Source organism: Phascolarctos cinereus, unplaced genomic scaffold (genome assembly GCF_003287225.1).
Source record: "Phascolarctos cinereus isolate Bilbo 61053 unplaced genomic scaffold, phaCin_HiC Scaffold_1;HRSCAF=81, whole genome shotgun sequence".
In the NCBI taxonomy this organism is placed as follows: Eukaryota; Metazoa; Chordata; class Mammalia; order Diprotodontia; family Phascolarctidae; genus Phascolarctos; species Phascolarctos cinereus.
This window is the reverse complement of record NW_027555514.1, coordinates 253,131,473-253,152,709: the sequence shown is the minus strand read 5'-3', so window position 1 is coordinate 253,152,709 and position 21,237 is coordinate 253,131,473. Positions and strand designations below refer to the sequence as shown.

The 21,237-nt window shown below is 33.6% G+C and overlaps 1 protein-coding gene across 4 annotated transcripts in view; it reads right to left on the bottom strand.

Moving 5' to 3' along the window:
* LRRIQ1 (leucine rich repeats and IQ motif containing 1) overlaps nt 1–21,237 on the bottom strand; it is a 257,374-nt gene that overhangs the window by 109,174 nt on the left and 126,963 nt on the right. For all 4 annotated transcript variants that reach the window (XM_078146517.1, XM_078146512.1, XM_078146518.1 and 1 more), the window contains exons 20-24: nt 17,784–17,873; nt 16,965–17,086; nt 16,284–16,379; nt 15,868–15,950; nt 3,714–3,815 (exon numbers count right to left, since the gene is read on the bottom strand). In XM_078146517.1, coding sequence (XP_078002643.1) covers nt 3,714–3,815; nt 15,868–15,950; nt 16,284–16,379; nt 16,965–17,086; nt 17,784–17,873 — 493 coding nt within the window. The remainder of the gene's footprint in view (nt 1–3,713; nt 3,816–15,867; nt 15,951–16,283; nt 16,380–16,964; nt 17,087–17,783; nt 17,874–21,237) is intronic.

The following is a 21,237-nucleotide window of genomic DNA, read 5'->3' as shown; positions in this document are numbered from 1 at the left end:
GTTCTGGGTGCCACAATTAAGATGATTAAAATCAGAGGAGGTTTTCTGTCACTACAAATTACCCTTCTTAGAGAAGACACCCACACAGGATGATGAGGTTCCTTCTAGGCTAGAGACATTTATCTTAGGACTGTTCAGTTGCCCCCTTTACATATGGTTACAGTATTGTGTGGGTGTTTTTCTACATACAGACATACATAAAAGCGACTTCTTAAAAAAGAGAAAATGAGTCCATACTTATAATATTAGTAATTTTTATGTAAATAATTAGCACTAAGGAATGGCATTGAATCAGTGCTAGGGTCTAGAAACAGGAAAGCAGACCTGTGATGGAAAATTGTGATTTAGGAGTCAAGAAAGATACAAAGGTCCAAGACTAACAGTTGGCATCCAGAACTTAAACTATCATGCAGAGCAAGCGTATAACATAAGTGGCAAGCAGGCTCAGAAAACAGCCAAAAATTGGGACCAATAAAAAAAAATATATAATGTTTACTACTATTATTAACTGGCATTGTACTAGGCAATTTATAAATATTATCTCATTTGATCTTCACAACAAGTCTGGGAAACAGATGTTATTATTATCCTCATTTTACAGTTGAGGAAACTAAGGAAAACAGAGATTAAGTGACATGTCCAAGATCACAGAGATAGTGTCTGAGTCAAAATTGAACTCAGGTCTTCCTGATTCCAGGCTCAGCTGCACCACACCACCTACTAGCTACCTAGTGAGTTAACTAAATAAGAGAAATAATCTCAATTTGGAACCAGACTTGGGAACAAGGGTTGGGTCAAGAAAAGAAGAACCATGGGATAAAATGGAAAACCTAATGTTGAACCATTAAGGACCTTGTGCTCTCTTCCTCTTTTTAGAAGAAGAGCTTACCAAAAGCTTGGCATGAGCATGTGTCTACCCTGGGAGGCAGGTGTAGGTCAGCAGGTTACTCAGCTTTCTTCTGGTCAAAGGTCTACACCTGGCAGCCAGGCCCTGTCTGCCAGACCTTGACAAATGGTACATGTTTGTACTAATGAAGTACCAGAATCTTAATTCATCAGCTTTGGTACTACACCATGTGTCCTACATCTGGACATAGCTCTTTCATTTGTCAATATTTCATGAAGAGGGCAGAGTGGAAGAATAACAATGTTCTCTTAGTAGTAGGCTGCTTTACAGAATATAGAATGTAAGAAAGCGATAATTACTCATTCTTAGACCACTCAGCTGAGAAAAGTAAAGAACTGGTTTTTTGGCAACTTTTATCAACATGCTCATAACTAAAGAGATACTAATTGATAGAGTGATCATTTGTTCCTCAAATAAGCATATTTCTTTTCCATAGACCCATGGAGATAAAAAGAGATTCTCTTCTAACTATCTGGATCTTGATATACACTCAGGTATAAAGGAAAATTAGTAAATCATTACTTAAATAAACATCATTGCATTTCAATACGCCCTAGGAGGAATTATAGAGAGTATTTTAAAAATCACAGATTCAAGAACGTAAAATATTAAAAATGAGATTGGATTTTTTATTTTCACACAGAACTGTCTGAAACCAAATGGAAATTATGAAAGACAGCATTCAAATTATACTCTGGCTTAATTTAAACAAAACCGAGGAAATTAGAAGTTAGTGCTGCCAAACCATCCTTGGTTTCCCACTGCGCCTCGATGTTCCACATGCTGTCCCATAGACTACCGTCCCCACTGGATATATGGTTAAATAGAAGTTGCAAGTGTTACTCTTAAATCAGACCTTCCTCACTTCTTCAGGAAGGATGTCCAATTGTTAATTTAATTTGCATTTTTCCAATCCAAAAAAAAAAAAAAGAAAGCAAACCTCCAAATACAACTGTTTTTGCAAAGCTCTTTCCTTCCAATTTTTTTTTCGAATGCCTGTTAGTCTCTTGAAAATTTGGTAAGTACATAAAAGCTGCTCTGTGAAATTAATGAAATGCCAGATGCACTTGAGGTTGAAAAGAAAAAGTAAACCAAACACATTTCACATGGGGAAAGAATACAAGTACAAATATGTTGCCTTGTATAATGAAGCATGCATGAAAATGTCCCATACATATATAGGTCACCTTATCCAGTATTATTTTGTCTAACCCTACCATACACATATATATACATATACATATATGTGGGAGTATTTTTCTACATACATATATCAAGGACTTCACATACATGTGTATGTCTGCTGTTCTAATTTGTAACAAATCTGCATGTCCCTTGGAAAGAGTCAAACAAAATTTCATATATTGGAAAGGTTTTCTTCTATCTACTACTGAGACATGTTCTAGTTTAAAGAAGTAAAAATGCTCTAATTGTCTCTCTTCCTAGGGCATCCCCTTTCCAAAGTAACAATCCTCCTACTTAACAGGTAACATCTGTGGAGTTGCTATTGATTTTAGTTAGAATTTCCGCTCTGTCCCCCATTTAAAGAAATAAAATTATAGCACTGAGAATACAGCAGGGAGATTAGGCTTGCTTAAAATTACAAGCCTTATTTTTATTGAAAAAGTATTTAAAGAGCTCCCTAAAAAAAACAAACTTTCACTCACACAGTAAGAATTTTTTTTTTAAATTCACATGTATTATCTTTGACCCCTCTGATAGTAAATAAATGTTCCTGTGGCTGGAGTTTTATTATTAGCAGTAACTCTAAAAAATAATATATGAAGACATGAACACACAAGAAATATTAGCATAATACCTCAATTTTTGGAATAACAAAGATTTAGAAAATAAATTCAAATGTTTATTAATAGTTCATATATAATTCATAAAACTGAATTTAAAGTTCTACACATTTCATGATATTCTAAATTCTCTGGTACATCACTCCTCTAAGAAAGTATAGGTAATACTATGAAAAGGTAGATTTTCATAGGTATAGTTATGAAACATCTATTTCAATGTTTTTGTCATATTTAGTAACATTTCGTTTCAACAGCAGAAATCCTTTCATTTTGCAAATAGTAAAATTAGCATTCTCTCCTCTGAACATTTTAATGTGTATTTTACAAAAAAAAAATAATAAAAGCTAGTATTTATATAGAGCCTGCTATGTAGCAGGCACTGTGCTAAGCACTTTACAAATATGATCCCATTTGATCTTCACAACGACTCTAGGGGAGAGGTGCTATTATTAGATAATGCAAGGAGGGGTGGGTGGGATTTTTCTAGCAAAAGTGAAGAGAGCATAATCTTGAATTCACTGAAGGATTTCAAACCTCAGTGTAAAGTTCATAGAACTTGATTAAAATCTATATACAACGTATACTCATTTCATATTGTATGTTCATTTCAGCTTTTAACCAACCAGTCCCACCAAAATAGGCAAAAATATAGAATAACCTTTATGCAGTGTGAGGATAAAGTTTTCACATATACATCTACAGATGTATATACATATACACATACATATATATTATATATAATATATGCCACTAAAAAGGTAAGTTCACATAACTCTAGTACAAGTGCAAGATAAACTTCTGATATGACAATTCATTCGTTTTTTAAAAATCTTTGTTGAGTATTTTTTTTTACTTTTACTCAATTACATTTTGAGTACTGTACTGATATATTTCTTAACTATATACATTTTCACTACTTTACTGAGAATTTTCATTTTTTTCAAAGCCATTTCCAATCTTTTATGTTTGTAACTTAATTGATAGGTGTGACTGCCCCCTACCTTCAAAATACCCTTGTCTGGCACGGTGTGCTTTCTTTGGTGTCTTCACAGGGGGTTGTTTATTTCCATTATTTTTGAACAATGCCAGGCGCACAGCAGGGTCTAGACAAAAAGAAGTTAAAAATCAAAGGTCACTTCTGGCTCAGTCATTCCCTGAAATAGCTCTTCTCGATTAAGTCATTTTAGAAAGTCAGAACCCTTTTCCTGCCATTTATGTGAACAAAATAATAATGCTTTTCTACTTCTAAATTATGTACATGAGAGAACGAAGAAAATCACAGATTTATTTTTTGTGATATTCTTTTCACTTCTGATTACAAACATTTAGTTGTCAATTTTAAAACATCCAAGGTAAATCAACTACTAATATGACTATCATTCTTATTTATGGGCTTTATTCCCTTTGGTGCTAAGATTCCCCTTTGTTATTGTATATATTTCCATTTTTAAAACTTCTGAGGCCTCGATGAAATGGAAGAAAATGTAAATATATCTTAGATATAACATCTATCTACTAATTCATTCATCTACTTTAGAACAGCTCTTGAATCCTTTCTTTATTTCTAATACTTGATGCATACTGTGGCTATAAGGACTGGAAGAATGGGAACTGGATTGTAGAATTTGGAGCTTGAAGTAACCTTGGAGATCATAAAGCCCAAAACTCTCATTTTTTAAGATGAGAAGATTAAATACCAGAAGGGATGTGATTTGCCCAAGGTCATATAGCTAGTCAATGGCAGAGCCAGATTCAAACCCAAGCCTTCTGTCAAGAAAAGCATTGGAATAAGATATGGTAAATGGAAAAAAAAAAGTGGAGGGGAGGAATTAAGCAAGGCTGAAACTGGAATGAAGTAAATAGACTTTTTTTTTCTTCATCTGCTTTATTCTTGAAGATGTTCATAGGTTAATGCTGACGTCCCATTGACAGTCTAAATTGATTAATTACATGTAACATAAAGTGAAGGTTGACAATAAGGAAAGAAAAATAGGGATGGAGGAAAACGTTCCATTTCCAAGAATCATTGTCATGATTTATTAATTAGTGCTATAGAATCTAATGTTGGGGAAATTAGATTTGGTGAAATGTTTTGGGAAAATGAATGGAATTTATAAAAGAAGAATGAGATGCTACAGAAAATGGTAAAGAAGAAAAGTATTTGTGATGCCAAGTAGATTGGTTAACAATGTGATAATTTAGGATACAAATACTTATTTTTGTTTTGTTTTTGTTTTGATCTGCATTGCTTGGTAAGAAGTGAGAAATGATTAACTCTAGGTAGGAACTGTACTTAAAAAATTTGAAAACAAAATATAATACAAATTCCATGTATTTAATAATTATAAGAAGTGATTAATATTATGATATTAAAAAAACCTGGGAATTGGAGGTAATGCATAGAATTGTGAGGGGTTTTTTGTTTGTTCATTTTTAAGATTTGAATGCTTTTGCATTTTAAAGAGCTATTTGACAACCTGATACTCCTTCTGTGCTCCATCTGTAGTTTTCCAACTATAAAGTCAATTCAAAGATATGTCTCTTTTTTTGGCATTCTGACAATGGATATGAAAATAAGCAGTATAAAGTGTGGATGGCCCTTTAATGGACTAACTGGCCAATTCAATCTAATAACTAGCAAAAACAAAAACAAAAACAGACTCCTGAATTTTAAAAATATACTGAATTGATCAGTTGACTCAATTGACTAAAATGAAATGTTGTTTTGCTATTATGTGTAAACTTCAGAGTTTACTTTCTAACCAGAGGTTGATAGCATGTAGTAATCTGATTATTCCCCAAATCCTGATTTCAATTAATCTTTAAATGGTAGTTCATCCTTAGGAAGGTAAGTTTCCATACAACAGAGAGATTACATTTCTTGAGATCAAGGAAAGTCTTGGTCACCATTTTCTACTTTTTTGTTGGCATCTGCTTTAATAAATTATTTGAGGGAGCCCCAGAAAATGTGGAGGATCGTGCTTCTTGGACTGATCAGAAATCTGCTAAAGTGTTATCTCATTGCTAGCCTCCCTGCCCCCAACAAAACAAAACACTATTGACTCCCAATTAATATAGATAGAAAAGCACTGACATCTTCTCAAGTATGGCATCTGGTCAGGCAGCAATAATTTCTCGATGTTGTTTTACACATGAAAGTCAGCACATAATTCTTGATAACTGGGACCTGACATATACCTTTTCATTTCACTTTCTGAGAAAATAAGAAGCAGAGCATGTTCTAGAGCACCTGCTTTCAGTTCTTCTCAAAGTGGAAAAGAAGGTGACTAGGAGTCAAGCAAACTTGCCTTCAAGTCTTGACTTTGTTCCTCACTTTCTGTGTGACCTTAGAAAGTCACTTCATTTTCCTAACCTTGTTTCCCCAGTTAGTAAAATTAGGAGGCAGGGTTCTATCCTTTTAAATGCTAACATTTGATGACTAGGAGTCTCTGATCACACAACATCTCAATTTATTGAAAGCTTAAACACTGAAAAGGGCTAATCATATAAAGACAAGAAGATAAATAGTCTGAATTCATTCTAATTGGAACAAAATCTGCTAATTGACACCTATTCCTCCCTCTCCAGTTGCATAAATTTCATTATACATCTTAAGATACAGGTTTTAATCTGTCTCTAAAAAGCATCTTAAAGAACCTCAACTACCTTTTTCACATTCCTCATAATTTAGATATAGTTTGTACATTAATTACATTTAATTTATTTATATCCTCTGCTTGTTTCTTGTATATTTATTTTGCATCCCTTTCCCTCACCTACCCTCTCCCTCCTCTAGGCAAGGTCCTTGTAAGAACTTTGAGGCTGGTAAACCTATCTTCTACTGTTACATAAATTATCTTCATGTGAGCTAGCCTTTTCTTAATTTGTACAGGTTATTTTGAAATTTTATAGTAGGTGACAACATATTTTATAGAATTTTAGTATTTTGAAGTCAAAACTGATCTACATTATTTGCAAAATAACCAATAGATAATTAAAATTTAAGGCAATAAAGTTTCCCATTGAAAGTTCATTGGGAGTTTCAGAACTTGAAATCTACCCTTGAAGGAGACAGAAATCTCCAAGAAAATGATGATCTTTTTCACTGTGAAATTAGAAAACTTGAAAATGTTCTCATAAAAGGTGCAACCATGATGGATATTACTTTTAGAAACTTTAAAGTATCACAAAAAGCAGCAAATAATGGTGTTTGGTCTTATTGTGGCCAACTAAATATTAAGTGGAGAACTGTGCATGTTTTTTTTCCAATGACCTATGTTTATTAAATATAATTTCCATGGAGATATAGGAGAGAAAAAGAGTAGAATGGAAAAGAAACAAAAAAGTAAAAATGCCACCATAGCCCTGGAATGTTTTTAAAGGTAAAGATATCTTAAGGCAAGTCATAATGAAAAGGCATTTAAAATGTAAATATTTAATATTTTTGCCTTTGACTCCAAGCAGTAAGATGAAACAACAAGAATATATACATATATCTAGATAGATATGAAAAACATTAATTATTGTCACCTTACAAAACTTAGCCACTAATTTTGTAGAAAAATCTATGAAATGTAGAAAAACTACCCAAAAAATGTTAGAAACATTATTTTTTTCTAACATTTACTAATGTGTTAGAAAAATAGTAGGATTTTGTTGTTTTTGTGGAAAGGGGTGAGATAAATTAGAAAATGGTCATTCTAATTTATTTTCAGAGAGAAATGAAACCAAACCTTAGAAAACCCAGCTATTTATGCTTTGGGTGTTTTTTTTTTTATTATCATTATTCCAACTTACTTTTTTTTGTTGAGTTAAACTTTATTTATCATTTTATCTTGAAGGAAATTCATACTAGGGATTCTAGATCAGATGCAAATGCATCTTATTTCACAAAGCAGATCACAGAATTATAGATTTAGGCCTGGAAGAGATTTCAGAGGCCATTGAGTTATACCCCCTCATTTTGCAGAGGAGTGAAGAGGACCAGGAACGTGTTACAACTTTCTCAAGGTCACATATGTAATAAGAAGCAGAAGTGGGATTTGAATCTGGGTCTTCTGATTCAAAGTCCATTGCTTTTTCCACTGTACCATATTGCCTCTTCTGGATATATTGCTACAGAGTTTCTAAAATTTGAATTTTCATATGATGAATTCTAGTTCCCCACTAATTATCATTATAAAACACAGTAAGTTTATTCATGGAATTTTAGAGCACTAAAGAACCTTAAGAAATGATTTAGTCTGACCTCTTAATTTTTAGAAACTGAGGCCTAGGGAAGTAGGAACATTAGATATAAAACAAGATGGGACCTCAGAAATGTTATAGTTCAACCCTTTCATTTGACAGATGGGGACACTGAGGCCTAGAGAGACAAAGTTATTTGCCCACAGTCACAGATCAGTATAAGTAGGAAAGATGGGATTTGAAACCTTGGACTCCAAATGTGGCACACTGCTTTACAACTTGGTGAAACGTGCAAGCTTCTCTAGCTGGCATTCAGAGCCCTGTACTTGTCTTTCCTGGATAATGGCACCTTCCTTCTCCTCCTTATGCACCATATGGTCTAGCCTGACTCTCTGTACAGTACATTTTACCTCACTCTTGATGTGAGGTTCTTCTGGATGATCACAGGTTCTTCCCTATGCCTAGAATTCTCTCTCTCCTTTTCACACCAACCAGGTGACCCAGTGCATACAGAAGTGGGCTGAAGAGTCAGGAAAACTGGAGTCTATATGTTCACTGTGTGTCCCTGAGCAAGTGCCTTCACCTCCCCAAGGTTCACTATCCTCAGATGCAGAATGGAACAGGAAACTCTTTTTCTGAGCAGTTGTGAGGTTCTGAGATATCCAATGTAAAGCATCTTATAAGCTTCAAGGCATTATATAAATATGAGGTATTCTCAGCATAGTAGAGCCAGAAAATAATAACAGCTTGAGTCTACATATTCTATTCCTACCCTTGTGAAATTACTAGTCCCCTTCAGGGACAGCACCATCTCCTATAAGAGGCTTTCCTAATGCCTCTTATTAACAGTACTCCATCAGGTTGCTTGGTGTTTATTTTATATCTCTTTAGTTGTGACTATGTTGCTTTCCCCAAATAGAATGTAAGTTGTTTGAGGGCAGGGACTGTCCTGTTTTTGTCTTCGTATTCCCAGCTCCAAACACAGTGCCTGACAAATAGCAGGAGCTTAATACATGCTTGGGAAATTGAATTGAAACATAGCAAGTCTGTGGCAGAAGAGGAGACAGACTAGAGGTTCTTAAACTCTTTTGCCTCAGCACTACTTTACACTCTTAAGAATGACTGAAGACACCCTGACTTCACCCCAAAGAGCTTCTGTGTGTTATATCAATTAATATTCACCATATTAAAAATCAAAATGTCTCAGTATTGTTACGAAAACAGTTTTGGCCATGAGGACCTCATGAGATGGTCTCAGGGACCCCTAGCTATGTGAAAGCATGGAGTTAAAAAACGGAATGCATAGAACAGAAGGTCAGCTACTTTTGCTGGACTATAAGGAGGGAGTGATGCTCAATCAGTCTGTAGGTATAACTTGAAGCCAGACTGGGAAGGAAACTTGCAATGAGGAAAACTCTAACTGCAGCCTAAACATTCTTTGGCACCTCTAGTCCTAGAGAGTTGTCTAGAGGCCTAAGAGATTAAGTGATTTGCCTATGGTCCTGCAGCCAGTATGTGTTCTTGGCAGAAAGTGAATGCAGCTCTTCCAGACTTCAACGTTGACTCTGTCCACCATTTCATGCTGTTTTTATGTGTAGCTCAGTTATATAAACTAATGGCTTTCTATGAGTTTTGGCAAATGAATGCCTTTTCCCTTCAAACTATCTTATTTGTAAAAAGTTTTTAAAAAGTTTGTATGTCAGTATGTCACTTTATTTTTCTTTATTCCAAGGGGTAGGTTTTCTTTACCTCTCTTAGAGTTTCCCATCCTTTAAGTTCACTTGTATGTCCTATTATCACTGGTATCTATGGATATATAAAATCCTGTAACCTATTGTCACTGATTCTCTGATATCTATGGATATGTAGAATCAAAGGACAGTAGATTAAGAGTTGGAAGAGGCCTTTGGTAATCACTTAGACCAGGGGTGGGGAATCTAAGGCCTCCAGACCACATGTGGTCTTCTAGGTCCTTGGGTACAGCCTTTTAACTGAATCTAAGTTTTACAGAACAAATCCTTTTATTAATGGGATGTGTCCTATGAAGTCTGGATTCAGTCAAAAGGCTGCACTTGAAGGCCTAGAGGGCCACATTTGGCCTCCAGGCCACAGGTTCCCTACCCCTGAGACCCACCTCATCATGTTACCAATGACCCAAGTTAAGCATCTAGGTTAACTGACTTGTTCACAGGACACACAGACAGCAAGTAGCAGAGCCAGAATTTGCTCCCATATCTTTTGACTACGAATTCAGAGCTCTTCCTATCAAGGTGAATGCAGAAAGAGTTTTACAACAATAAGCATCACTTAAAATTAATAGCATGGCTATGTTCCAGGCTATATCCTTCTATTTAATGACAAAAGCCAGATTACTGTCTTTTTGTTTAATAATTAAAAAAACATAGTTTAATGTCATCTGATCTGTGAGTTTATTAGCACCTTTGTAAAATTTATTTTTGGGGAGCACAGTCTGTTCCAAGAACTACAAAACCACCTCTTGATATTAAGCTGGGACTTAGTGATTTTTATGGCGCTTGCTTCCATTGTCTTTTACCGGTCATTGCCTCTTGACTCCGCCCCCGCCCCGTGCTAGTTATTCTCTTGCTCCCCAGTCCTCTCGTCCTTGACTTTCTTCTAAAGTCCTTGGAGGATCGATTATACTTTATTAGCAGTAATATTCATAGTAGTAATAGTAACAACTTCTATGCAAAACTTTAGGGTGTAAAAATCCATCTTTAAATACAGTATCTAAGGTTGACCTCACAACAAGGCTGCAAGTTGCTGTTCAGGTGTTCGGTCAAGTCCAACTCTTTGTGATGTCGTGGATCCTAAAGCCCACGGAGTTTTGTTGGCAAAGACGCTGGAATAATTTGCCATTTTCTTCTCTAGTACATTAAGAAAACAGCGGTTAAGTGACTACTAAGTGTCTGAGGTCAGATTGGAGATCCGATCTTCCCAGACTCCACACCCAGTGCTCTATCTCCACTGAGCCACCTAGCAGCCTCCGAAGCACAATTATTATTATTTGCTATATTTGCTATTAAGTTTAAAGTGGTTGTGGTTCACCAACAATCACATGGCTGATGAGTGACAGAGTTAGAACTAACCAATCTTATCCAATAAACATGTATTAAGTGGCTACTATGTGCCAGGTATCCAATCTTGTTTCCAAATCCATCGTTTCTTACATTATGTCCTGCTGCCTCCTGCAGCTAAATAAATTAATGATCCTCACTGATCTCTGCTGAATGTGATTCTACTTTTGGATTGCTTGATCAGTTCTAGAGATGCTCATGAGGTCTTTGTCAGTCATCTCCCATTCACTTCTCAGGACAAGTCATCCCACTCAAGACTCTGGCTGTGTAGACTATTACTTCCTAGTGGGCCTTCTTGATATTCTAGTTTTCTATTGTTAGCCTGGTAGATCGGAACATCTCCATTTATAACTTCAGCATATTTGTATTTTATTTTTGTATTTTTGTATTTTATTCATTTATTTGTTCACCGTTACCATTTCAGTAGGTCCTTCACCTCACATAAATATTCTATCATGGACTTTACTCCTACTGGAGAATGTTCCATATAAGAACTAATCAAAAGGGTTCTCTCCTTTGTCATATAATCACCAAAATTTTCCTTTATTCTCAATTTATTGAGCTACTTTATAATTCTCTGCACTACCTTCATGTAATAACTTTAACATTTTTTTTAAATAAATCATCAGCCAGCTAAATCCCACCCTTACCTTTCAGCTGATGGTAGTATGTTTCCCTTTTTGATAACATCATAGGCCCTATGCTTCCCTCTTTTTTATACTTGTTAAATATTACCATTAAACTCCAAACTGAATCATCAAACAAACCCTTCATCCTCTTCTACACACAGACCACTGAAAAAAGGTTACTGCTGACATGAGTTTTGCTACTAATGGTTCATGTTCATCTCCTTCATTTAAAAAACAATACTTAATTTTAAAGACTGACAATGGATTGTGCTTTCCTACCTCATGGCCAAGAGTGCAGAATGAGAGACATTTTTCAGACACAGCAAATGTGTGAATTTTGTTTTGTGTAATTATAATTATAATATTTGTATGAGGAAGGGTTTGTATGGGGGAGGAAGCTGTGAGTAGTGTCAGTGATGTAAAAAAAGGAAGAATAAAGTAGCATCAGTGAACATTTTTAAAATATCATTCTATTACTATTACATTACATTTAAAATACAAAGAAAAGCTTTTGTAACTGAAGTTCAGTTTAATTTACAGTCCTCTTTTTTGTATATTTAAATGATCATGTTGGTTAATCTGTTAAATGCATCATATAAAGAAAAAATTTAAAAAGAAAATATCTGTAGCCAATAATACAATGAATCCACATAAAGACACAATTATCAGTTAGTTACCTGCTAAATTCTCCTGTTCCATCTCATCGTTCATCTTTAGAAAATGACATCACCTCCTTCAATGTTACCCAAATTAAATTCCACCCAAATGACTGCCAACCATAGACCACCATTCTCCTACTTGCTGATAACCTGCCATATCTTCCTCTTTTGCCATTATCACCCCATTGATTTATATCATTTTATCCCATTATGTTAAATTAATTGGCCCTTCCCTCATATGCTCTTTATCTCACCTTGAAGCAAATTCCCTAACAAAAATCTATAGACAATAAAACTAGAAAAGAGAGATAGGTACAGTAGGCCACTTGCTTTGAAATGAATTAAAATTTTTTATGGAGGAATTTTGCATTTTAATTGTCATAATCCATTCAATCAATCTTCCATCTCCTTGAAGATACACAGCCTTGTCTAACGGTTAGGACACAGTTTGACCCCATCTGAATGAATGTTTCTAGTCTCTGACCCTTAAGAGAGGACAAATCACTCTGGGACTCCCATGGATTATGCTGCCCTCTGGTGGCCTGAAGAGTTCCATTCAGGTCAAAAAAATAGACATTCATGTCATACATATCACCAATAATTAAGCATTATGTTTGCAAATTGCTGTAATTTCTTTGGAACATAATTAAAATTAAAGTTGGAAAATAACTTGGTTTTTACTCTTAAAAGAGGTTTCAGGTAGTGATTCTTACAAGGCAGAATTGCACTCTTCATATTTCATAGAATCACAAAATTTTAGAGCTGTAAGATGCCTGAGAATCCAATACTCTTAATTTACTGATGATGAAATTGAGGAGCAGAGAGTTTAATGGCTTTCTTGAAACTATCAAACTATGGTCAATATCTTCAAAAAAGAAAAAAAAAGTAGAAAGCCACATATTTATAATCAATATAATCAATTAGGAAAAATATATTATTAATGAATGAATTGGTAAAATTTTCCCTTTTTGTGCTTTCTGTTTTTCATTACAAGGTCATATAGCATTCAAATACATGTCTGTTAAGGCCTGGGGAGTGGCAGTGTTAAAGATGATTGCACATGTGAACATTTTCCCACTTCAAATTTTCACTTGAAAGTTGGGTTTAGATTAATTTTGGGGAAAATTTTGGGAATGAGCAATATACAATGATAACCTAACAAAGAAACAAAACCATACCAGGTGTCATAGAAAGTCTATTAAAATAATTTATGGCCCGAAATACAAAAATATCATTTAAAAAGACTTTATGCTTAACAAGTCAAGCTTTAGTAAGCACTGTCATTAAACATATATGCATATATATGTACATATATTATGTTATAAGATTGAAATTGAAATTACAACTTAGAAATCTGGGGTACTTATCTATTTGTTACCCTACTATGCCCCCTTGTGACTGGTCATTATAGGTTTGTTTTTTATTTGATAATTTCTTTGGTCTGTGCAAACCTACAATGTGGACTTTTGTGTATGGGTGTATACTTTGCTAGATTTATAAGTAGAACTAACTATAATGATTTATAAATTTAACATAAATTTACACAAAAGAATTAACTTATAATGTGTCTATGCATATTCAGTTAAAGAATTCTATAAAATACAAGTGCCAAAACATTGTTGACATAAACTGGTATAACTTTAAGCCAGAAAAATCTAATGCCTGACATCGTATATGTTTGATTAAAAGAATTAAGTATGATAGAGCAAATAGCCTGGCGGTCAATATCCTCATTCTTGTGCTATCTGAGGTTTTTTTTATATTACATCCAAAGACAGCGTAATAGAAAGGAAAGAATCTGGGTGTAAGTCGTATTTCTGACTCTGATTGATTTTATGACCTTAAGCACCTTTTTGGAACTGTTTTCCCATTTGTAAAACAACAGGGTAGGACAAAATGATCTCTAAAATCCCTTGTAGCTCAATCATTTTGTGATTTTTATGCTTCAGTTCAGAAAAGCACTAGGCCTAGTGTTTTCATACCTTGCATAAAAGAGCTGTGTAGTAAAAAAATCTCAGCTCTTGTATGAATGAGGCACACAGCCTCCTCCTAGAATTTACAGGGATGTTACTGAGCCTTCTATCACTCTCAGAGATGGTATTTAATATATATTTTGTTAATGATGAAAGTTATGATAATGCTGCTGCTGCTGCTGAGGATAATCTATTAAGAAATCAAAAGGCATTTCCTGGATATCAATATTCTCTGTGTGGGGCACAGAGCCTATGCTTTCTTTATTTCCATTTTGGTGACAGAGCTCTTAGTGATGTAGCTCAAATGAGAACATAGGAGCTCTGAATGTGATAAGAAAAGTCATATTTATTTACACAAATATTTCAAACGTGTAAAACAATGGATAACATTCCAATTATCCAAAGATGACCCTAACAGTTTAGTTTACACATACAGGAAAATAAATACTGTATCTTTGAACCTGAGAAAGTGATAATCAATCTACTAATGGTTGTCAATTATGCAAAATGTAAGAGACGCTATGGAAAAAAATTAAAAGAAAATAAAATGATTGTTTGGGCTACTTCAACTCCTGGCTCATTAGGATTATAGCTATTTTGTGATTCTTATCCATAGACAAATGTACGAGTCTACCTTTTTTCTTTGACTATAAGAGATTAATGCTAAAGAAGCTGATCAAAGTCTAAAAATGTCAGTCTCTAGATTGCAGTTGTCCTCTCAGACACATTTTGATCATGAGCTTTACATGACTAATGGCAAATACCAACAGCAAACAACATTGATATTCACCTTTTGGAAAAGTTTCCTTAAGACAAAATAGGGAAAAAAAAGGAGACATCAAAATTTATAGGAACCTGCTCTTTCCACCAACGACATCTGTAAAATAGCTGAGAACATTCAACAAATCCACTGGAGTGATAAGAGGTGTCCAGAGAAAGAAGGCTAGCAACATTGAGTGGTCAGGTCAGGCAAGTGGGACAGAAGGAACAAAGCATTTGGATGCTTTCCAAGCTCTACAAAACTATGTGCTGGTGCTTGGAAGCCATCGATTACACTACAGGTGTCAATCATGAAATCTCTAAAACTAGTTACCATTCATGAAACTTAGAAATTTATATAAACAGCCTGCAAGTTAAACAGGAATCTAAAACACATAATGACTGAACACATGCCATGAAGTCTTTATAAGGAAGCAATCAACAAAGTTAAAAGAAATAAAACTGCTTGGAGACGTATTATTGCCTAAATTCTCAGTTCAACATTTTCAGAAATCAACAAATACCAAACATCAAAAACACAGAGGTAAACAAAAATATGATAACACAAAAATACTTATCTTTGTACAACCTAGAATATACCTGTTTCAGAGAATATTCTATTTAGGGCTATAACTAACCATTTCAAAATAACATTAATTTATTGATCTATTTTGTCTTCTTTAGAGTCACTAACTTGTGAGTGCATAACCATTTCTGACCTCTCATTTCTATCTTTATTTAATATTAGGATGTTTTAAGAAACACGTTTGCAGATAATTCTTAAAGAGGATTAAAGAGAAAATCTACACAAGACAAATCAGGTATTTAAAATACATTTGTATCATTTACCCACCTAGTTTATGCCTTGATTTCTTAGATTTCATTTTCTGGGCTCTCTTTAGCATCAATTGAGCAGTAGAAATATCTTTAAAGCCCCTAAAATGTAATAGTAAAATAGGTAAAAACAACAATTCAATAGAAAAAAAGTATTATGCATGTGCATACACACATATGTGTGTGTATGTGTAAGTGTGCATGTATAGATAATATATATGCATATATGGGTAGATATATTTAACAGAATTATTGTATCTCATTTAAATTATTCTATTACAAAATTTGAAATTAATGGAAAAAATCAAAATATTCCTAGAATTATGTCAAATAAATTTGGCAAAATCAATATTGAAATAGAAGAAAACATCTCCTTTAAAAATATCTTGTAATTTGTAACATAATATAGACAGAGAGAATATATAGAAAACCTACCATTCTTCTGAAATTTTTTCTTCTTTTTTAGATCTTAGGGACATTTTCATATAGCTCTTGAAATCAGATGAAGAGGACAGTTTTTGACTTTCTGATCTGGCAATAGAAGAGAACTAGTAACAACTGAGTTAAAGTATGATTGCTTTTCATTCTTTGTTAAACTGCAAACTGTTTATGCTCTGTAAAACGCGGAAATAAAATCTATTTTAAATAACAGAAGAAGCCTTTATCTTAGAAAGTAATAAAAGCCTGCCATCAATTTAAAATGTTTATGTTTCAATTACTTGAAGCATATTTCAATCCCTTTCTGCAGAGGAATGCAGCACAGAAAGAAATTCTCCTTTAATCCTTATCTATACCTAGGGAGCTATATTTAAGTGTTTCCCAGATGAAAATAATTTTATTAGAAATCTAGCTGTGGAACTTACTTGGTTTTAAAAATAGAACTAACTTTTACAATTGGCATAATTTTAAAAACTACCTAAAAATTATCCTTTAAAAAAACCGCTAAACTTCAATCAATTAATTAATCTTATTATAAACAGATATAATAGGAAAAAAAGAACTCTATCCTCACCCTTTGCTAAATCATAACTAGTGTTTCAAAGAATGTTATTTATTCATTTATTTGGGTGACAAGTTCCTTCCCCACACATATGCAAATATATTGATTTAACTTACCTGTCAGTAAACTGAGAGTCTTCAGGAGAGAATGGATTTTCTCTCTCATTACACTGCCAAGGTTGCTCTGGATGATATGGTAAATTAAATGAAGTGTCATCAGAGGACAAATACCCTGAATTCTTATCAGAAAAGAAAACGTAAATCCTGCATTACTTTACTTTCATTTGAATTTTGAACATTTTTATCAATTTACATTAATTGTTTGCCTTAAAGCCATAGAAAATATGACCAAACATTTGTAATTTATACTTCATTATGGAGACAAAAATGTTAAAGAAATGAAAATTTATGAAATGTACACACAAATGTCCTTTGTTGTCATGGGGAGGAGTATGTCTTTTGGAATAGTTTGCATATAGTAAGATGAATAATTACAAAGAGGCAAAAAAAAACCTTAAAAAGCTAAAACTTCAAAGTTTATCAAATAAATAACAGATCTTACAGTTCAATGACCCCTGATTGAGAAGCTTCAGCTGTTGCCATTCTAATGCAAGCCTTTTGTATTTTTAACGTACTGTATCAGCTAGTGGTACTTAGCCTGTTGCCAAACATACAGCTGAAGACCATCATCTTTCTTTTTTTTTTTTGCTACTGTGAAGTGAAGTGTTGAAAGAAATCCAAAATAAAGACAAAATGAAGCATATGAAAGAAAAAGCATCATGAAAAATTACATCTGGGGATGCAGAGGAAGTCAGAGGCTTCTAAAAGTAATTGTGTTTTTCAAGTCAATAAATTGCAGTATTAATCACCCAAGTATAGCATAACCGTAATGAATGAACAAAGATCTAGGACTAAGAAATTTCCATGACATGTTACCTTTGGCTGGTGCAGTTCATTTGTGAAAGCCTGTGTTTTGGAAGGGAAGTTGGTGGAATCCAAAGAGAACCATTCTTTCTCTAAGGCAGCCTGTGTGAATAAGAAATGCCCCAAAGTACACTGATAAAATCAGTTTCATTTAGATAACTCTTACAAATTCTTTTTCAAACTGTCTTATATGCTGTAAATGTTGCAAAAGTTTTCACATAATACATCAGAGTTTTTTCCTTGCAGGAAACTTTTGTCCTGTGCAATTTTGAGATGTTGTGACATAAAGGATTATTGAATGTAACTTTTAAAAAAAATATAGTATGACTTTTGACCCCTGCTCAGTGTTTTCATCTGACAGCTATAATTCCAAAAAGCACTAGAAATAACATGTAATAATTATGCACAAACTGATGCGTAGTACAAATATGTACAAATGATCATACATTCTCTCCTAAACTTATATGATTGGTCTGTATTAGCTGACATACTTTTTTTTCCTCTTAGACCTGAGAGAAAAAAAATGTCCATTTTTTTCCAATTAGGTCTAAGAGAAAAGGTCCCGTTATCCATTTCCCCCATTTTTCACCATAGCTTCTCAGAAAACTTGAAGGAATGTATCATGTGGTGATGAGTAAAACACCACTAGTAACATGATTCCTACTATCCAGGCCTCTCTCTACTTTGTCCTTTGTGTTAATCTTGATCCTGTCCCTTCTTCCAAAGTCCCTTCCCCCTATGATTTAAGAAATCTTTCTCCCATTTATGAGATATTTCTAGGATGTATTCTGTCTTAAGCAGAACCTGAGACAGATGGTTATCCTAGCACTGGATAATTTAGTACAGAATTACTGGGACTATTTATTGCTTGGATTGTCTAATGTGACAGTATATACTTTAACTGATACATAATAGGGATTGCAGGATTCTTTAAGAAAAGTTGATAATAGAATCACATTTCACTTAGAGTTACTCTGAATATTGATCAAATGTTCTTCTCAATTCTAAAACTGGTCTGTATAGTTAACAGCATAAATAAACTTTTAACACTTCTTATTCATTTTTTTCCATTTATAGGTATAAATATTGTAATATTTTTGTGACCATATGAGGTTTACGAAAACTCTTTTCTAATACTGGTATCAGGGACAGGATTAACTCCCTGATAGCAAAATAGCTTTCTTTTACTCATGTGCCTATAAGATATTTCACAATAGCCATGACATACTTGACTCCTTATAATAATGACATTGTAAGTGAAATTCAATGGTTTATAAAATCACACTATTTTATGCCCTAAACTAATACTTCATAATTATAATACTGCACACATCGAAATTTAAAGAAAGCATCTTTTTGCTCAGTAGACATTAAAATGAATAAGTGTGATAGATAATCAAAACAGTTATTTGGGATTTTATACTTATTTCTGACATTGGAAAATCTACAATTCCCCACCAGATAGTATAAATTATTCCTTCAGCATGACTGTAATAAAGGAAATATCATTATTTTTGAAATATTATGCTTTAATAAAAATGCATAGAGATCTAAAATTAATATAATTTAATACTTAAAGGTTGTATTATTGCATAAGTGTAAGAACTACCTCCACCAATTTAGAATATAACTCCTTCATGCTTTAACCTTCACATTTTTCTGCAAGCCAGAAAATTATCAGCTGACAGTCAACCATCTCCACCATCTATTAGGGTGGTTCTCAAACAAATATCATACAGTATATTTATTGGGATCATACTAATAAAGGTTTTGAAATTGGTATGATTTTCCAGAGCTCATGCCCAGCTGGCATAACCTCTGAGAACTGATGACTTCTTGAAGTCAGGTCTTTAGTGGAGGGTTACTGAGATAGAAATATGTAAGGGTAAAAATGGCAGTACTATAATGAATGGGAAAATAGGTTATTTAAAAGTAGCAATTTTTGTTTTTGATAGTTTCATTTTATTATGTTATAGTTAATGGTTGTTTATGTTGTATAACTGAGTCACAAAATATTACCTGGCATGAGTTTTTTTAGTGACTAGGAACTTTAAATATTTACAATAGAAAACTGAGAACAAGATATTAAGTTCCTTCTTAGGTCTGACAAATAGAGTGAAATCTAAGATCATCCCTAGAGAGCATCTAAGCCAAGGGCAAATCTCTTATATCACATATTTTCTCACCTTCCTTCCTTAACATTTTTATACAGGTAAAACCTAGTTAAACAACTATCAACAACAGCCTTAAAGGGGCAAAGATGTTGTGATGCCATACACAAAACAAAACAAAAAAAATGTAATTTGAAGGACAGCTTTGGAAGGTTAGAAGAAAAGATTGCTGTTAGACACGAAGACCCAATCAAATTCTGTATGTGCATAAGCACATTAGGCTTTTGTTTGGGGGATTTTGAGTTTGTTTGTTTTTTTGTTTTTTTTTTTTAGCACCAGCTGTCCAAAGCACCTCTATGACCCCTATCCTATAGTGTTTCCTTTGCTGCTTCCTACGTTCCCAAAGTGCAAAATCAAGTTGATTGCCCTCATTTGCTATAACCAAGAGATGGCCCTGGTAACATTGTTAGCTTCCCAAATTAGGGTCTACTTCTTGGAAGAGTTATATGAGGTCTGGTGCCAACTGAAGACTTCATTCAAATTAGAATTCAAGACTTAACCAAGTTTTTCTATTTTATTTTCATGCTAGAGTCGCATTCTTTAAGAATATATATTTTATTAACCTTCTTTTGTAATTAACATGATCATTGAGATGTCTTGGAAGCCTAAAGGTAATTTTAATAGATTAAGAAAGGATAAGGAACTTTTCAGGGAATAAAATGAACATAATAAATAACAAAAAATTCAACCAGGACAACTGATTTATATAAGGTCAAGCTTGCTAATGTGAAGCTTACACTTGGCACTACCAAGAATGTCTGAAAAAATATATCTATCCCACAATGTCATTTCTTTTGGCCAAGAGCAATAAACATATCACTGCTTTCTAAAATGTATGTTATTCTATTATGTTTACCACTAGAGATTTATACAATCTTCAGTGATTGATTAAGAAAACTTGTTCAGATTTTCTTTACTGTACAAACATTAAAAATATTTGAAGGAAAATTTATCAACAACATATTTTTCTAATTACTGGAGTCAATATAAAATTTACACATTATATATATATATGTGTGTGTGTGTGTGTGTGTGTGTGTGCGCGCACATATACACACACAACTTACACACATATAGGTATATCTGTGTGTATAGAGAGAGGCAGAGAGAGTGATATATCTACATACTTATAACTTTGGCCAAAAGAGATTATAAAAAAGAGACTATAAAAGGCAAATATCAAAAATTATGGAAATTCATTATTTTATGTCTATATTAACAAATCTTTACTGTGGTGTGTTTTGGGGTGTGCACATATACTTATATACATATAAGACACATACATATCTAGATAG